Source organism: Engraulis encrasicolus, chromosome 23 (genome assembly GCF_034702125.1).
Source record: "Engraulis encrasicolus isolate BLACKSEA-1 chromosome 23, IST_EnEncr_1.0, whole genome shotgun sequence".
NCBI classification, from domain to species: domain Eukaryota; kingdom Metazoa; phylum Chordata; class Actinopteri; order Clupeiformes; family Engraulidae; genus Engraulis; species Engraulis encrasicolus.
Genome location: NC_085879.1, coordinates 14,135,041 through 14,152,540, shown reverse-complemented (window position 1 = coordinate 14,152,540; position 17,500 = coordinate 14,135,041). Strand labels below are relative to the sequence as shown.

Below are 17,500 nucleotides of genomic sequence, written 5' to 3'. Positions count from 1 at the left end.
TGATGTAACTACAATATCCACCATAATGGCAAGGCTTTGAAGGTATTTTCTCCTCAGTTTCAATGTTGACAGATATTGCACTTAATGCAGTGCAGTATTGTTCAGACTCTCTTTAAAGAATCACTAAGTTGATTTGCTAGTATGCTCCACAGAATTATCTCTCATTCAAAGTAATAGAATATACAGTATGTAAAAATTAGGGGTGGGCATAGATTAATTTTTTTAATCTAGATTAATCTCACTGTAATTATGAAATTAATCTAGATTAATCTATATCAAAATGGCTCATTCAGAATAGGCACGCTAGCGAAATAATGACGAAAAAAAACCTAGGGGGGTTCTTAAGATGGCGCATTAGACCAGAGCTCATCTCTTTTTTCCAAAATGCATCTCATCATCAAAAAAATGGTTGATATTTGGTGATGAAAAAAAAGAATCACTGCAATATTTGAAAAGTGTTTCGAATAGGAAGCATTTACAGTCATAATATACTGACATTTCAAAATGAACAGTGCTATAAATTGTAGAGGCAAATACAGATAAATATATCAAACATTTAAACTATTTAAACAAAATGACCTCAACAATTCAGCATTTCTAATGGGCAGAGAGAGAGAGAGAGAGAGAGAGAGAGAGAGAGGGGAGGGATGAAGAGAGAGAGAGAGAGAGAGAGAGAGAGAGAGGGAGATGGAGACAGACAGAGAGAGAGAGAGAGAGAGGGATGGAGAGAGAGAGAGAGGGAGAGAGAGAGAGAGAGAGAGAGAGAGAGAGAGAGAGAGAGAGAGAGAGAGAGAGAGAGAGAGAGAGAGAGATTTTTTTGATTTTTAAAAGCGCTTTATTTTAACAATCAGAATAAACCCTTTACAAAACCATACTACACAATCAAACCATGTAAAGAAAAAACAAACCTAAATCTTATGCTAAAAAAACCTCGAAAAGGTCAACTCCCCACCCCTGACCGAGCAAAGTGCTTCTCCATAACACCACTTATCAACAAAAGTGTCAATGTCAGACATGTGCTGAAAAAAAAAGAAATCAATGCGAATCCTAGATTTAAGCAGGCCCGAAAACACATTGGCTACACTACAATCTGCATTACCGGTCATCTTGTTCTTTCTGCTGATATAAATTGCCATTTTTGCTTGACCCAGTACAAAATTTATCAGCTGACATTTCAACCTGTGTCTCTGTGTATACCTAAAACCCAAAACAAAAGTCTGCACCGAAAACACTTCACCAAAAGACAGTAAAAGGTGAGTTAAAATGTCAAACAGGGGCAAAAGTCTGGGGCAATGCATAAAGGAATGAAAAACAGTCTCTCTTTGGAAGCAAAACGGACAGTCCTGATCTACCGAAGGGTTAATAATGCAAACAAAAGCATTGATGGCGAGGATCCCATGGAGTAGCCTCCATTGCAAGTCACCTATCTGTTTTCTCAATGGTGGCTTATATAGTGTCCTCCATTCAGGTTTTACATCGTCTCTTAAACTCAATACATTCCGCCAAGGGGTGTCAACTCTCATGTTCAGATTTCGTTTGTTTAACACAATCACACACATTTCATAAAAATCCTTCCCGCTCGAGCTTCCCAAAGAAACCCCCACCTCCCCTCTGTCCTCTAGAAAAAACCCTGAGCAGTCCCCCACTTCTGGAAGAAAGTTCAGTGAGGGAAACAAATCTTCTTTCGTGGGTGAGATAGCCCCCCGACAATACTTTTCCAACATTTCCAGTTCATCTGCTGAAAAAATTGCCCTCCATTTCCCCAGCAACTGGTTGACAAAGCGCGTGGATCTTAAACCCAAACGTGCCACCAGCTCTGAGGAAGAGGACAAATCGAAGCCGGTGCACTCCACCAAGTGTTGGACTTTAAAAACCCCAGATCTGCATAAAAGTCCTGACAGTGTGGGGCCGTCACTCACGGAGACATCAAACCTGGAGCCATGAACTAACGGTTCTTCTAGCAGCCAGTGCAAGGAGGTGCAGAGTCCTGGCTTTCGTATCCGAAACAGGCCCACCACCGAAAAAATCCCCTTATAAAAAGCAGGTAATACAGAAAGGTTCAGTTTTTGTGTGTCCATGAGAAAGAGGGCCTTGTCCATCCCCAGGCCCTCTACTGTCTGGAGGATTCGACTCACCAGCGGTCTCCACACCAAGTCTTGGGGACCCCTCAGGAACCTTTGTACAAAACTTAAACGGAACGCTGCCACTCTACTTGCTAGGTGAATCAGTCCTTGCCCCCCTTCCTCCTTTGGTAAATAGAGGATGCTTTGGGGCAGCCAATGCAAATTGTCCCAAAAAAAAATTCACTAAAAGTGCTTGAACATTGGCCAGAAAGTCTTTGGGGGGGTCGGCACAAATCAACTTGTGCCATAGCGAGGCTGACACAAGATTGTTTGTGATCAGGATGCGCCCCCTATAGGACATATGTGGCAAAAGCCACTTCCAGTTGTTCAGACGGCCTTTAATTTTGACCAGGACCCCTTCCCAGTTCTTTCGTGTAGTGTTCTGATCACCTAGGTAGACTCCTAAGTACTTGAGGCCCCCTCTTTTCCATGTTAATCCAGCAGGGAGTTGTGTGCCGTCACCAGACCAGCTCCCCACCAGAAAGGCGTCACTCTTGTTCCAGTTCACCTTTGCTGATGATATGGAGCCGAACATGTCAGTTGTCTCAACAAGCATATCAATGTCTTTTTGATCATTCACCATTACCATAACATCATCGGCATAGGCTGACAATTTGAATGCATTTTCACACAAGGGAACATGGAAGCCAGAAAGCTTAGCTCTCAGCTGTGTCAACAAAGGTTCAATAGCTAAGGAGTACAGCATCCCAGAGAGAGAACACCCCTGCCGGACACCCCTGTCAACACTGAATGGAGCACACAAGCCACCGTTGATCTTAAGTATGTTTTCCACATTGCAATATAACATCTTAGTCATGCCTACAAATTTGTCACCGAAACCAAAGTGTTTTAATGTTTTCCACAAGTACTTTCTTTCTAGGAAATCAAAAGCCTTCTCTTGGTCTAGTGAAACCAGTCCTGTTTTCAGGCCAAGAAGTTTGGAGATGTCGAGAACGCCCCTAATGAGGTGGATATTATCAAAGATAAAACGCTCAGGAATGCAATATGTCTGGTCCCGGTGTACAACTTCTGAGATCACTTTACGTAATCTCAAAGCTAGTGCTTTTGAGAGTATTTTGTAGTCAGTGGTGAGTAACGCAACAGGGCGCCAGTTTTTAAGGTGATTCAAATCACCCTTTTTGGGTAACAGGGTGAGCACTGCCCTTCTACATGACAACGGCAGTTCCCCCCTCTCCAAACATTCGTTCACAACCTCAAGAAAATCCCTCCCCATAACCGGCCAAAACGCTCTATAGAACTCAACTGAGAGCCCGTCAATGCCTGGTGACTTCCCATACTGCATGGTGTGGAGGGCATCTTCCAGCTCCTCCAGTGACAATTTTTCATCCAGCATTTTCCTTGAAGCATTGTTAAGAGTGGGCAGGCCTTGAAAGAAAGTTTGTTCAACTAGAGGGCGTTCCACATATTCACATCGGTACAATTCTGAATAGAACCTGACCGCCTCTTTACGTATTCCGGCAGTATCGGACACTAGTGTTCCCAAATGCGAGTACACACCATGCATATATCTTTTTTGACTATTTTTCTTTTCTAGGCCGAAGAAAAATTTAGAGGGGGCATCCATTTCAGACACATTTCTAAAACGAGACCTTATTAGGGCCCCTTGAGCTCTGACTCTAAGCAACTCAGACAGTGCCACTTTTTTTGTTTTAAAAGACTCAGCGTGACCCTGATTATCATTTGAGGGTGAAGGATGTTGCATATCCATAATTTCGAGCTCTATCCTTCTTAAAGACTGGGTGATTTCTCTAGACACGTATAAATTATATTCTTGACAAAACATTTTGATTTTAACTTTGGCCACATCCCACCACTGTGCTAGTGATAGGTGATTGGCTTTCTCACATTTCACAACATTCCAAAAAACAACAAAACACTCTTTAAAATTTAAATCGTCTAAAAGTGATGCATTGAAATGCCAATAGGCACTCCTTGGTTTAACATTGTTCATAGAAATGTCACACACAACAACACTGTGGTCTGAAAAGCCCACCGGGCATATCCAGCATTTTCTAACAATGTTCAAGTGGCTTTTAAAAATATAAAACCTGTCCAGTCTGGCCAGAGATAGTGTATTTCCTCTGGAGTGTGCCCAAGTATACTGCCGCTCAGTGTTATGTAAACTTCTCCAGACGTCACATAATCCATAGGTTGCTATTAAGTCCAGTAGATGACTACGTGACAGAGCATGGGGTTCTACATGATTCCTGTCCATGTCCTCTGCTGTGCAGTTGAAGTCGCCACACAAAAAAAGCAGCTCATTAGGACTACAATCCTTAATCAGACTATTTAGTCTTCTAAGAAAAACCACCCTGTCGGCACCACTGGTTGGCGCATAAGTGCAGATGAAAACAAAAACTTCATTCTCATAAGTAGCTTGTATTTTCAAGAGTCTTCCCCTTATAACTTCATTGACACTATATGACTGTGGAATAAAATTTTGTGAAAAAAGCACAGCTACCCCAGCACTAATGGACGTATGATGGCTAAGGACAGCCAACCCACCCCACTCCTTACACCAATCCGTCACATTCTGCGCATCACTGTGTGTTTCTTGTAAACAAACAATATCTATCCCTTTCTGTCTCATCGTTTCATATACCAGAGCTCTCTTCCCACGGTCCCTCCCCCCATTAATGTTTAAAGAAGCAACCCGAATACTAGTCATGATTGCCAAAAACAAAAAAGAGAGAGAAAAGGAAGAACAGAGAGCAGAATGAGAATTAGTCCAGCGATTGACCATTGCCATGTTTTAATTGTCTTCTAACTTTACGCAAAATCTTATTTAAACGGTACACCTCTACATCTTCAAACGCGCCTTCCTGCTTATGATGACAAACGTCTTGCACAAATTGCTTTGCGTCAACGAAATACTGATCAACTTTCACATTCCGTTTACCTTTTGTGTCCGCCAAAAACTTACTAATATAATTCGCCGTATACATAGTCACATCGCTTGAAGGCTGAGAGCACGAAACATTACTAGCGGTGCTAGAATCGGATGAGTAGCCGTCGCTCTCCGAATCAGCATTAGGCCTATTCACTCTTGCCTGTTTATTAGCGTGTATTTTTAAGTCAGCGGAACTTTTCCTTTTAGGCATGGGTTTTTTAAAACCCTCAGTTTCTGCTGGTGGACTATTAGACACTGTCTCTGAGCTGGAAGGCCCATCCGCGTCAATGTTAGTTGTAGAAACAGTAGTCCTACCTGAGGGCATTTGTGCCTCTGCAGTTTCTTCAATAGATTCAGCCTCCATCGGCACCTGGCGTTCAGCGCTGTCGTTAGATGTAGGCTATCCAAAATATTTGCGGGGCCCATCTCCTGGTGAGCTACCGGAGCCGCGACATCTCCCTCCTGCACTGGTTTTGTAACAATTACAGGTGCCCGAGTGTGTGCGCTAGTTTGTCCTACAAGTTCAGTGGGGGGTTCTACGACTCTCTCGACAGGGCGAGAAGTATCCGTGGTGTCTGATTCAGCCACTTGGGAACCAGCTGGAGGTGTTTCACCTGGGGGGACCGTGGCTGCGGCCTCTCCCGCAGCTGCTTCCCCACTGGCAGAGCCACCTCGCTGCTCTTCGTTCATTCTGGGTCCGACAGGGCACGTACGAGCCAAGTGCCCTATTTCCGAGCACACGAAACATTTCATTACTGTGTCCGATGTAACAAACACAACGTAGTCGGCACCATCAAATTTAAAGCGCAGGGTCAAATTCAGGGCATCCCCGTTATTGATAATCATGTATGCTTGGCGTCGGAAGGAAACCACATGCTTAAGGAGGGGTGATTTACAACCCAGTGGTATTTTAGAAATTTTCGAAACCAGCTTGCCATGACGCGCAAGTTCACGTTCAAGCATATCATCAGGTAGAAATGGAGGGACATTCGAAATTACAATCTTTTTCGAAGGCAGGTTTAGCGGCATTACCGTATGGAACGTATCTTTAATTACAATTCCGCTCAGAACCAAAGCATTCGCAAGGTCAACGCTTTTGATAAAGATAACTACGGCTCTGTTCATTCTTGAAGCCGAAGCAATGTTTTCAGGACCCACAAGCTCAGCTACTGCTAAACTGCACTCTTCAACACCCACATCCGACACAACCTTAATGCCGTGCCGGCGTGATAGTTTTGTGAAGTCCATGGCCAAAGCACCGACCAGCCAAAGCTGGATACGGGCTTGAAAAGACCACTGTCCTTAGGGGAAACCAATCCTTGTTTAACCAGTTAATAAAGTGCCTCACATATAAAAGACAAACAACAGAAAAGTTGGAAAAGTCACAGACAGCCCGCACACACTCGCAGCACCCACCACGCTCACTCACTCAGGAATGGTGAGCTGTCAATGTTGACAATGATGGCCGAGAGAGAGAGAGAGAGAGAGAGAGAGAGAGAGAGAGAGAGAGAGAGAGAGAGAGAGAGAGAGAGAGAGAGGAGAGAGAGAGAGAGAGGAGAGAGAGAGAGAGAGAGGAGAGAGAGAGAGAGAGAGAGAGAGAGAGAGAGAGAGAGAGAGAGAGAGGAGAGAGAGAGAGAGAGAGAGAGAGAGAGAGAGAGAGAGAGAGAGAGAGAGAGAGAGAGAGAGAAAATCTGCCACTGACTGTTAAAAAGGACAGCGGTTCCTTTAGAGAGGGAGGAGCTGCGCAGCAGGTAGGCTACAGCAAAGTCAGAGCCAGGCTACTAGATTTCTAAAGTTAGTAAAGCACTTGCCCACATCGATTTGGCCTAAACCTGACAGTTGTTATCTGGGTTCAAATGCCAGCGGAGTTACAACTCCGAATGAATTCAGTTTGCAAACAAAAACAAAAAAGTCAAGCGCGAAGACCGCGAGGTTGGCTATATCAAGCGCAACACCCGCGAGGTGTATTACCGTCTGACATGAGTCGCAAATGCGCGATCATAACACTAACATTCAGCGAGAGTAGATATTGACAGTTTCAGTTTGACAATCTTCAAAATGTATATCACACGGAATGTTTTGCAATTATGGCACAGGCAAGATTTCTGGAACAGGACTGTTGTTTGTGTTCCATGCAATGCTTGAGGAAATGTAGGCTATGTCGGGCTGGTACACAATAATGTCTGCTTCACCTCAAACAATAACGTCTCTCTAGACTACCACTTATGAAAAAAAACTAAAACAACACCTACCACGACAGAGAGATTAATGTTTACAGCATGCAAACACTGTTCATATTTAGTAGGTCTGCTCTGCTGAGCAACAGGTGGAGAGGCGAAGTGACTGGAGGGCAGTCTGAAAGCGTCTGTCACTCGAACGCTATGGTGAAGCGCATCCCCAAACCCCAAATCCATATTTTGAGAATAGATTAACGTGCGATATTTTCTTTGTCGCGCGATAAGCGTCTCACATTATCGCAGCACGATAACGCCGATAACGGCCCACCACTAGTAAAAATAAAATATACCAAAAGGTACTATTTAGCAGGCACTAATGCACCTGTAGCCCCCACTCCTCCAAATATACTCAGTGCTGTTATGGGCCATAGAGGCCTGGCAAACTGAATCCAGAAGTGTTACTTCACCCATTTACATTGCTCCATTGTAGAAAACAACTACTCAGGAAGAATTGCTTTAATAAGCAACAAAGATCCCTAACGACTCCCCTCCTGGCCACTTTGGGTTAAGAGGCAGAGGCCAGACGAGATTGAGTCGAATCTCATTTGCGGCAATTTAGCCTTTAACAAATAGAGCGTGCAGGAGGTAGATGAGAGTGGCCACAGAGTCGTACCCCAGTCTTCTCAGAGGTGCCAGGAGGCCTGCTTCTCTCTGCCCATCTAATTGCTTAGCTAAGCACCGCTTTGCACTGTGGTGTAGGTAGAGGGCATTCAGATCTGCCTTATTTAACAGGGAAACTTTGGCACATTTGAACTTACTGTAAATAGGCCTGGAGACGAAGTATTTGTCCACACTGGCCGACCTACGAAGCTATCAGAGTGTGAAGCATGAGAAGAAATGACAAGGCCACAAGGTGGAAGATGAGTTAATGCAAAGTGTTGTGTCAAGTTCAATAGCAAGGGAAGGGCGTTTAGTACAGTACAAATGTAACAAACGCCAGCTTTGACAGGACATGTCATGCAGATCTGCTGATGGCTGAACTGGAAGCCTGGTCTTTAGCTCACCTGGCAGCATGTCTGTCTCCCTTAAAAGAGGTCGCTGGTTCGAGACTGGGTCTTGGTGTCTGCATGGAGAGAATATCATTTTCAGCAATTTAGCCTTTAACAAATGGAGCGTGGAGGTACCGTAATTGAGACTGGCCACAGAGTCGAGCCCCAGTCTTCTCAGAGGTGCCAGGAGGCCTGCTTCTCTTTGCCCATCTAATTGCTTAGCTAAGCACCGCTTTGCACTGTGGTGTAGGTAGAGGGCATTCAGATCTGCCTTATTTAACAGGGAAACTTTGGCACATTTGAACTTATTGTAAATAGGCCTGGAGACGAAGTATTTTAAAATGTTGTAAGCAGGCCAGTGTGCGCAGAGTGTGAAGCATGAGAAGAAATGACAAGACCACAAGGTAGAAGATGAATTAATCCAAAGAGTCATGTCAAGTTCAATAGCAAAGGATGGGCGTATAGCACGGTACAAATGTAACACACGCCAGCTTGAAGAGCTTGGCATGATACCATGCTCGTGAAACCTCCCCCCGGACATGTCATGCAGATCCGCTGATGGCTGAACTGGAAGCCTGGTCTTTAGCCCACTTGGCAGCATGTCTGTCTCCCTTAAAAGAGGTCGCTGGTTCGAGATTGGGTTTTGGTGTCTGCACGAGAGCAAGAATCTCATTTGCAGCAACTTAGAGAACAAATGGAGCGTGGAGGTAGATGAGAGTGGCCACAGAGTCGTGCCCCAGTCTCCTCACAGGTGCCAGGAGGCCTGCTTCTCTCTGTCCATCTAATTGCTTAGCTAAGCACCGCTTTGCACTGTGGTGTAGGTAGAGGGCATTCAGATCTGCCTTATTTAACAGGGAAACTTTGGCACATTTGAACTTACTGTAAATAGGCCTGGAGACGAAGTATTTGTGCACACTGGCCGACCTACGAAGCTTTCAGAGTGTGAAGCACGAGAAGAAATGACAAGGCCACAAGGTGGAAGATTAATTAATCCAAAGTGTTGTGTCAAGTTCAATAGCAAAGGAAGGGCGTTTAGTACAGTGCAAATGTAACAAACGCCAGCTTTGACAGGACATGTCATGCAGAACCGCTGATGGCTGAACTGGAAGCCTGGTCTTTAGCTCACCTGGCAGCATGTCTGTCTCCCTTAAAAGAGGTCGCTGGTTCGAGACTGGGTCTTGGTGTCTGCATTGAGAGAATCTAATTTTCAGCAATTTAGCCTTTAACAAATGGAGCGTGGAGGAGGTAGTTGAGACTGGCCACAGAGTCGTACCCCAGTCTTCTCACAGGTGCCAGGAGGCCTGCTTCTCTCTGCCCATCTAATTGCTTAGGTAAGCACCGCTTTGCACTGTGGTGTAGGTAGAGGGCATTCAGATCTGCCTTATTTAACAGGGAAACTTTGGCACATTTGAACTTACTGTAAATAGGCCTGGAGACAAAGTATTTGAAAATGTTGTAAGCAGGCCAGTGTGTGCATAGTGTGAAGCATTAGAAGAAATGATAAGGCCACAAGGTAGAAGATGAATTAATCCATGTCAAGTTCGACAGCAAAGGATGGCCGTATAGCATGGTACAAATGTAACACACGCCAACTTGAAGAGCTTGCCATGATACCATGCTCGTGAAACCTCCCCCCGGACATGTCATGCAGATCCGCTGATGGCTGAACTGGAAGCCTGGTCTTTAGCCCTCTTGGCAGCATGTCTGTCTCCCTTAAAAGAGGTCGCTGGTTCGAGACTGGGTTTTGGTGTCTGCACGAGAGCAAGAATCTCATTTGCAGCAATTTAGAGAACAAATGGAGCGTGGAGGTAGATGAGAGTGGCCACAGAGTCGTGCCCCAGTCTCCTCACAGGTGCCAGGAGGCCTGCTTCTCTCTGCCCATCTAATTGCTTAGGTAGGCTTTGCACTGTGGTGTAGGCATTCAGATCTGCCTTATTTAACAGGGAAACTTTGGCACATTTGAACTTAAAGGGACACTGTGTGAGATTTTTAGTTGTTTATTTCCAGAATTCTTGCTGCCCATTCACTAATGTTACCTTTTTCATGAGTTCTTACCACCACCATCAAATTCTAAGTATTCATTATGACTGGAAAAATTTCACTTTTCATACATGAAAAGGGGGATCTTCTCCATCGTCCGCCATTTTGAATTTCCAAATATGACTCTACTTGGACCATACTAGAAAATATTTGTTTATTACTTAGTCAACTTTCATGTAAAGATCAATTTTGGCAATAGGCAGCCCCGTTTCAATGAGCAGCATAGTTGCAGTACCGTTTTTGACCATTTCCTGCACAGTTTAGTTTAGTTTAGTTTAGTTTATTAGTTTTAGTTTATTAGGATCCCCATTAGCTGGGCGCAGACCCAGCTATTCTTCCTGGGGTCCAACAATAAAATCACACACAGTTAAAAGTTCTACACAAATCTGTACATTCATTTAAGCACCATACATTGAAAAGAAAGAAAGAAAAAAAGAAAGAAAAAAAAACATTTAATATAAACATAAATTACTATAATAATGGTTTAAGACCTTGTGACAAACATCTCTACCTCTGCACTAACCTAGTTTATGTATGATAGGCACAGATGTTTACACAGTGTCCCTTTAATGTAAATAGGCCTGGACACTAAGTAATTATGTACTCTGGCCGACCTATGATGCTTTCAGAGTGTGAAGCATGAGAAGAAATGACAAGGCCACAAGGTGGAAGATGAGTTAATCCAAAGTGTTGTGTCAAGTTCAATAGAAAAGGAAGGGCGTATAGCACGGTACAAATGTAAGAGATGCCAGCTTTCAGAGCTTAGCATTACGTGTAAGTAAAACCTCCCCTGGATACGTTGTGCAGATCCGCTGCTCCTACGCACACCTCTGCATGATAAATCCCACACCTCCTTCCTAATCACAATGCACACACGCTCTCGGAGTAATTTGCATCCCTAAAAGCCTCCAAGTACCCATATCTGTTATTAAAACACATTCAAATGCCATGATGATTTGAAAGCACCACCCTGTTTGGACACACATGAACGCACGCGGACACACTCATGAACAGATCTGTGTGTACATCATGTGTGCGATCATTCCTAAGAACGCATGATAAATGAGGACCCAGGTCTTTTTTCTGTCTCCCATAAAAGAGGTCACTGGTTCGAGACTGGGTCTTAGTGTCTGCATGGAGAGGATCTCATTTGCAGCAATTTATCCATAAACAAATGGAGCATGGAGGTAGTTCAGACTGGCCAGAGAGTCGAGGCCCAGTCTTCTCAGAGGTGTCAGGAGGTCTGCATTTCTCTGCCCCTCTAATTGCTTAGCTGTTACTTACTGCCTTGCTTAAAAGGCAGATGCAGGCATATTTGAACTTACTGTAAATAGGCCTAAACAGTTAGATGTATTGGTTTACACTTGCCCAGCTACAAAGCTATTCGTGTGTGAAGCGTGACAAGAACTGGCAAGGCCGTAAGGTGCAATATAATGTAATAATAATTTAAAAAATCAAGGGAAGGGGGTATACAGTACAAGTGTTTTTTTTAAAGTATTTTTGGGGGCTTTTCAGCCTTTATTGGTTTTTGTGAGACAGGATAGTGGAGGAGAGACAGGAAGCGAGCTGGGAGAGAGAGATGGGGAAGGACCGGCAAAGGACCCGGACCGGGAAGCGAATCCGGGTCGGCCAAGTGGTAAACGTGTGCCCTGCCATGTCAGCCACGGTAGGGCCTACAGTACAAGTGTAATGGATAACAGCTTGTAGTGCTTAGCGTTGAATGGTATTAAAACCCCTCCTGACACTGTATTCACATACTGTATGCTTAGGACTGAGCTAGCCGTCTACGTTTCATCCTACCATACAAGAGGTTGCAGGTTCGAGCGAGGGCATCGACAGCATGGAGAGGATCTCATTTGCAGCAATTTAGCCTTTAACAAAATGGAGCGTGGAGTTAGCTCAGAGTGGCCACAGAGTCGAGCCAAGAGGCCTACTTCTCTCTGCTCGTCTAAGCGCTTAGCTAAGCACTACTTTGCACTGTGGTGTAGGCAGAGGGCATTCAGACCTGCCTTATTTAACAGGGAGACGTCGGCACATTTGTTCGCGCTGCATATATAGGCCTTCCTTTTCATTTGTGTACACCGCCCTACCAAGGAATCAGAGTGTGAAAAAGTGAGGGGAATGTCTTGAAAAGGTTCTGCTTGAATGTGCGCATATGTTGCAACGTCTTGCAATGCCCCCCGAAAACTTCAATTCTATTCATTCTTGGAATGTATGGATGCACAATATTTTGAACAGAATGGGATGGAATAGAATTAGAATACAATGCCTTACTGTATCAATGGATTGCTATGTACAGATCCAGTGTCAATTGTATATGGATGAATTTCGGCTAATACTTTAATGATATTCTATGAGGTTTTAAAGATTTTGCAGGGCACTTTGCATAGCTACCCTCCTCCACATTAAGTGAGCATCATTATATGCGGCTTCCTTGCTGCCTCAGGCCCTTGACAGTTTGCTATTATCAGTGGAACAATGAACTCAAATTTATTGTGATATTTTACAGAAAAAATGTGAGGAAGTCTGTCACACAGTTGAAGCACACAAGAGTATGGGTCCTGAAATGTGACAACAACCCATACTTTAGAAGCAAATCGACTTTAGAATGGCTTCATAATAATGAAATACACATTCTGAAATAGCCCAGTCAAAGCCCTGACAAAAACAATTGAGATTATATGGCATGAAGTCAAGAAAGCTATGCACTCCAGACATCCCACAAACCTTGCTGACGAGAGGCAGTTCTCTAAAGAAGAGGGAGACAAGATACAAACAGATTGTTTTGTTAATCTGATCTGCAACTACAGGACAAGTCTGGTTGATGATATTGCAACTAACTGAGGGTTAAAACCTACTTAATGCTAGGGTGTACTTACTTATGCCCTGCTGTCCTGTGAATGTTATGGCCTTATGACCAATAAAAATATGATAAAATGTAAATGTTTGGGTGGAACTAATTAAAGCAGACTCTGGTTGTTCCTTCTTGAGATTTCCGGGAAGATCAGACCATGTTTTATGATCAATTTTGACAGAAATGTAAGAAATTTCAAAGGGTGTACAAACTTTTTCCTGGGACTGTATATTTCAATTGCATATTTAATAGAATAGAACATTGTTGTGATGTGATTTGAAGCATAGAAAAACATCCCCTTTCAACAAGCGAGTGTTTTCTCCAGAGTGTAGTAATTGAACCTGTGACTCCTCAAATATTAGCCCACAGCTGTCCTCTACAGATGAATGCTTTGACTGTAAAGCAGCCCTTCCTGAGTGGGTTGCAGTGTTACGCAGCCACACGCGTCTCCCACTGACAGAAAAATCAACTGTCGGACCTCAAGACCACAACTCTCTTAGCTGTTTGCCACACTGTCTTTCAATGACAAAACACTGTCTTACCATGAAGTGAAGTGTAGAAAAATAAGTATTAAAATCTTTCAATTGCATATTTGCTAAACAAAAAATGCTATGATGTGATAGAAAAAGTTAATGAGTTGCAAAAATATATTTTGATCAAATTTTAGGTTATGGTCTTACCTACAGGCAGTAGCTCTGCTGTCCTCTGCTACATGGGTGTATGTTTTGAATGCTAAACAGCCTGTCCTCCCCAGGTTTGAATGTTCTTGGCACCCGCATGCGTTTCCTGCTAATAGACCAATTAACCGTCTGATCCCAAGTCCAACTTCCTTATTTGCAGACCACACTGTCTGTCTGAGCCAAAAGACGTAACCTTTAACAGAGGCTGAAACTTTGGGGGGAGAAAATAGCTAAAACATCTTCTGTTTGCACACGCCGTCACCGACAACTCTTAACAACACGTATAACGTATGTGACCACCTGATAAACCTGTTGGTTATGATTTGAACAAAAATGGAAAAAAATGAAAAACACAATTTTTCGGTTCTGATTTTTCTGATTTTCATGCAGTAGCGCCGCCGTCCTCTATGGGTGAATGGTTTGACTGTTAAACAGCCTCCTCTCTCCTGAGTAGGTTCAGCTGTTCTTGGCAGACCAGCATGGCTGCTCTGCTGCTCTATGGGTGAATGGGTGAAGCTCATGCATTAAGTTGTAAAACAGCTCTGGGTACAACAAAGCACTACGCAAGGGACACTGTTCCAGGAAGGTGGTCATTCTTCTGGAATGCTGCCAGATAAAGTGATGCAGGACCTTGATACTTGGCTTCTTGCCAAATAAAAATGCGAAAAGAAAGTTCTTGCAAAGTCATACTTTTTCTTATATTGTGTTTACTTCGTGGCCTCTGCTACTAAAAATGTTCATTGAAGAAATATGAAGTTTAACTGTTACATACAGTAGAAATGTATTTACCGGCTAAATAACCCATAGCAGTTAAAAATTGGTTACAATAGCCCAGCAAATTACTTATTCAGTCGTATGAAAGAGACACAATTTGTTGCCATTGACATCAGTCATCATTCATTTCTCAGCAGCGATTTTACAACAAAATGACCTGCTGTTGAAGTCACATCCATTAACATTCTAGGAAACAAGTCGTATTTGGCACAACAAATCCCACCCCACCAGTCCATTTAGCCTTTTGCCTTAACCCAATGACCTCAATTTTCCCAAACCCAAAAAAAACCTTTGACACTCCGTCCTGAAAATGTGTCCCGCCTCTGTCCTGGTGCTGAAATTGCAAACATACAAAAGGCACAGACAGATAAACAGGCAAAGTAATGGACCCAAAACCTAATGTGTAGAGCCTCATCATGGACACTGCTTACCAGTGGAATGCTACACTATTGACAGAAAAAAGATACTACCATACAAATGTAGGCTAAACTTCTAAGCTGACATGGCACAGCGTCTTTAGTACTACATTACAACTTGGTAATTGCCATTCTGGTAACAACAAACCTACAACAGGGGTCGTATCTTCATAGCGATACTGCATCATTTCTGGAAATAAGATGGCATACAAAATAGCATATATTATCAAACCATATAAGACCACATAGTAGCTAGCTAGTCCCATAAGGTTTGATGAGAACTGCTAGCTTGGAACTGAAAGTACCATCACCAGACGAAAAGAGCAGCTGACAGAACAGCAGAAAGGTAAAAATTAGTTAACTGAAGGGGTAAAATGAGCTCCTTTCTAGAAATGGTGTGGTGTCCCTTCGATTGAACGCAATCCCTTCAATCCCTGGTAACCCTCTAAATGGTGCGAGTTTGCACACATGCCAATATGTCTGTGATGCTATGTTCTGTCTGTATGAATTTGCAGCCTACCATTGGATGAAAGTGTGAAGAACTTTGCCATGATGCTCGTTCATACTGAGACACATTCTGTGTGTATGCGTGCGTGCGTCCATCCTTGCGTGCGTGTGTGCGTGTGTGTGTGTGTGGGTGCGTGTGTGTGTGTAGGTGCGTGTGTGCGTGTGTCCTGTCAGGTCTCTGCAGCGAAGGACAAGAGTGAGAAGAACTTTGCCATGACATTCATTCATACTTGTGTGTGTGTCTGTGTGTGTCTGTGTGCATGTCCTGTCTGTGTGTGTGTCCTGTCTATGTGACTGCAGCTAAGGACAAGAGTGAGAAGAACTTTGCCATGGCATTTGTTCGGCTGATGAAAGAGGACGGCACTGTGCTGCAAGACGGACTCCATGACCTAGTGGTATTTAAGGTGAGTTGTGTGTGTGTGTGTGTGTGTGTGTGTGTGTGTGTGTGTGTGTGTGTGTGTGTGTGCGGGGGTGTGTGTGTGTGCGTGAATCTGCGTGAGTGTGTGTGTGTGTGTGTGTGTGTGTGTGTGTGTGTGTGTGCGTGTGCGTGTGCGTGTGCGTGTGCGTGTGCGTGCGCACTCATTTGTGTGTGTGTTGGGAGGAGAGACAGTGGGTTAGGAAACGAGTCTTAAACTTCTCAAACATCAAAGTCACTGCTAATGCATTAAAAGAATGCTTATGCATGTATGTGATGATTTGTGTGCCAGTGTGTGTGCGTGAGTGCTCGTCGGTGAAGGAGTTTGTGTGTGTGTGTGTGTACGTGTGCGTGCGTGTGTGTCTGCGCACAAAGGTATTTGCATGCTTATGTAAGTGTCTCTCTGTGTGTGTGTCATTGGAATGTGTCCTTTTGTGTGTGTGTGTGTGTGTGTTGTGCTTAGTCAGCTGTCTTGGTGCGCTGTGTGTTCAGAGGGAGGGAGTCATTCTGTATGGACGCCTCCTCTGTGAGTGGTCCTCCTCCACCTCCTGTCTGAGTGTGTTGGTGCGCGCGTGCATGTGTGTGTGTGTTTGTGTGTGTGTGTGCGCGTCCGTGCGCGTGTTTGTGCGTTTGTGTGAGTGCCTCTTCTCCACCTCTCCTGTCATCCATCTCTCTTCATTTATTTCTCTCTGCTGAATCCCCCTTTTCTCCTCCTAACTCCCTCCAAATGACCTGCTCGCGAGCACCAATCCCATTTCACACCTTCAACACTGCTTTTAAACCCTTTAAATCTCCTCCAATTTCTGTCTGACTCTCTCTCTCTCTCTCTCTCTCTCTCTCTCTCTCTCTCTCTCTCTCTCTCTCTCTCTCTATCTCACTTTCTTTCTTTCTTTCTTTCTTTCTTTCTTTCTTTCTTTCTTTCTTTCTTTCTCTCTTTCTCTCTTTCTCTCTTTCTCTCTTTCTCTCTTTCTCTCTTTCTCTCTTTCTCTCTTTCTCTCTTTCTCTCTCTCTCTCTCTCGCTCTCTCTCTCCACCACTGTTTTGTTCTATTCATCTCTATCTCTGTCTATCCTTAAGTATTCAGCTCTAGGTTTTTTTCCCTCTTTCTTTTTAGTATGCATGAAAATATGTCTTTACATTTCTGTGTGCATTTAAGGATGTTATCCAAATCCACAACCTGACTTTCAAGGGACGCTCCATTATTCCGTATTCTCCTTCTTGTTGTTTGATTATGATGAATACTCAATTCCTTTGGCAGTGTGGTCGGTTTGATCAGTGACGGGCTCAGGTCGCACATTGCACTCTCTTTCACCAGAAGGAACATCCAGAGAGTCTGTTTGATCTGTCAAAGCCACGTTATGTAACAGTATAACCCAAAAAAGTGGTGCAAGATAGTAGTCATACTGAATGCATGCTGTAGTCTTTGCTTTGTGTGTCTGTGTGTGTATGTGCGTGTGAGAGTGTGTGTGTCGCAGGTATGCTCGCATGTGTGCATGTGCGTGTACGTGTGCGTGTGCGTGTGACAAAGAGTCAGAGAGAGAGGGAGAAAGACACT

At 43.9% G+C, this 17,500-nt stretch overlaps 1 protein-coding gene across 1 annotated transcript in view; it reads left to right on the top strand.

Moving 5' to 3' along the window:
• The window catches only part of LOC134439570 (dedicator of cytokinesis protein 2), a 338,998-nt gene that overhangs the window by 31,816 nt on the left and 289,682 nt on the right, over positions 1-17,500 (top strand). The window contains exon 16 of the mRNA XM_063189473.1: positions 15,832-15,935. Within this exon, the coding sequence (XP_063045543.1) occupies positions 15,832-15,935 (104 nt within the window). The remainder of the gene's footprint in view (positions 1-15,831; positions 15,936-17,500) is intronic.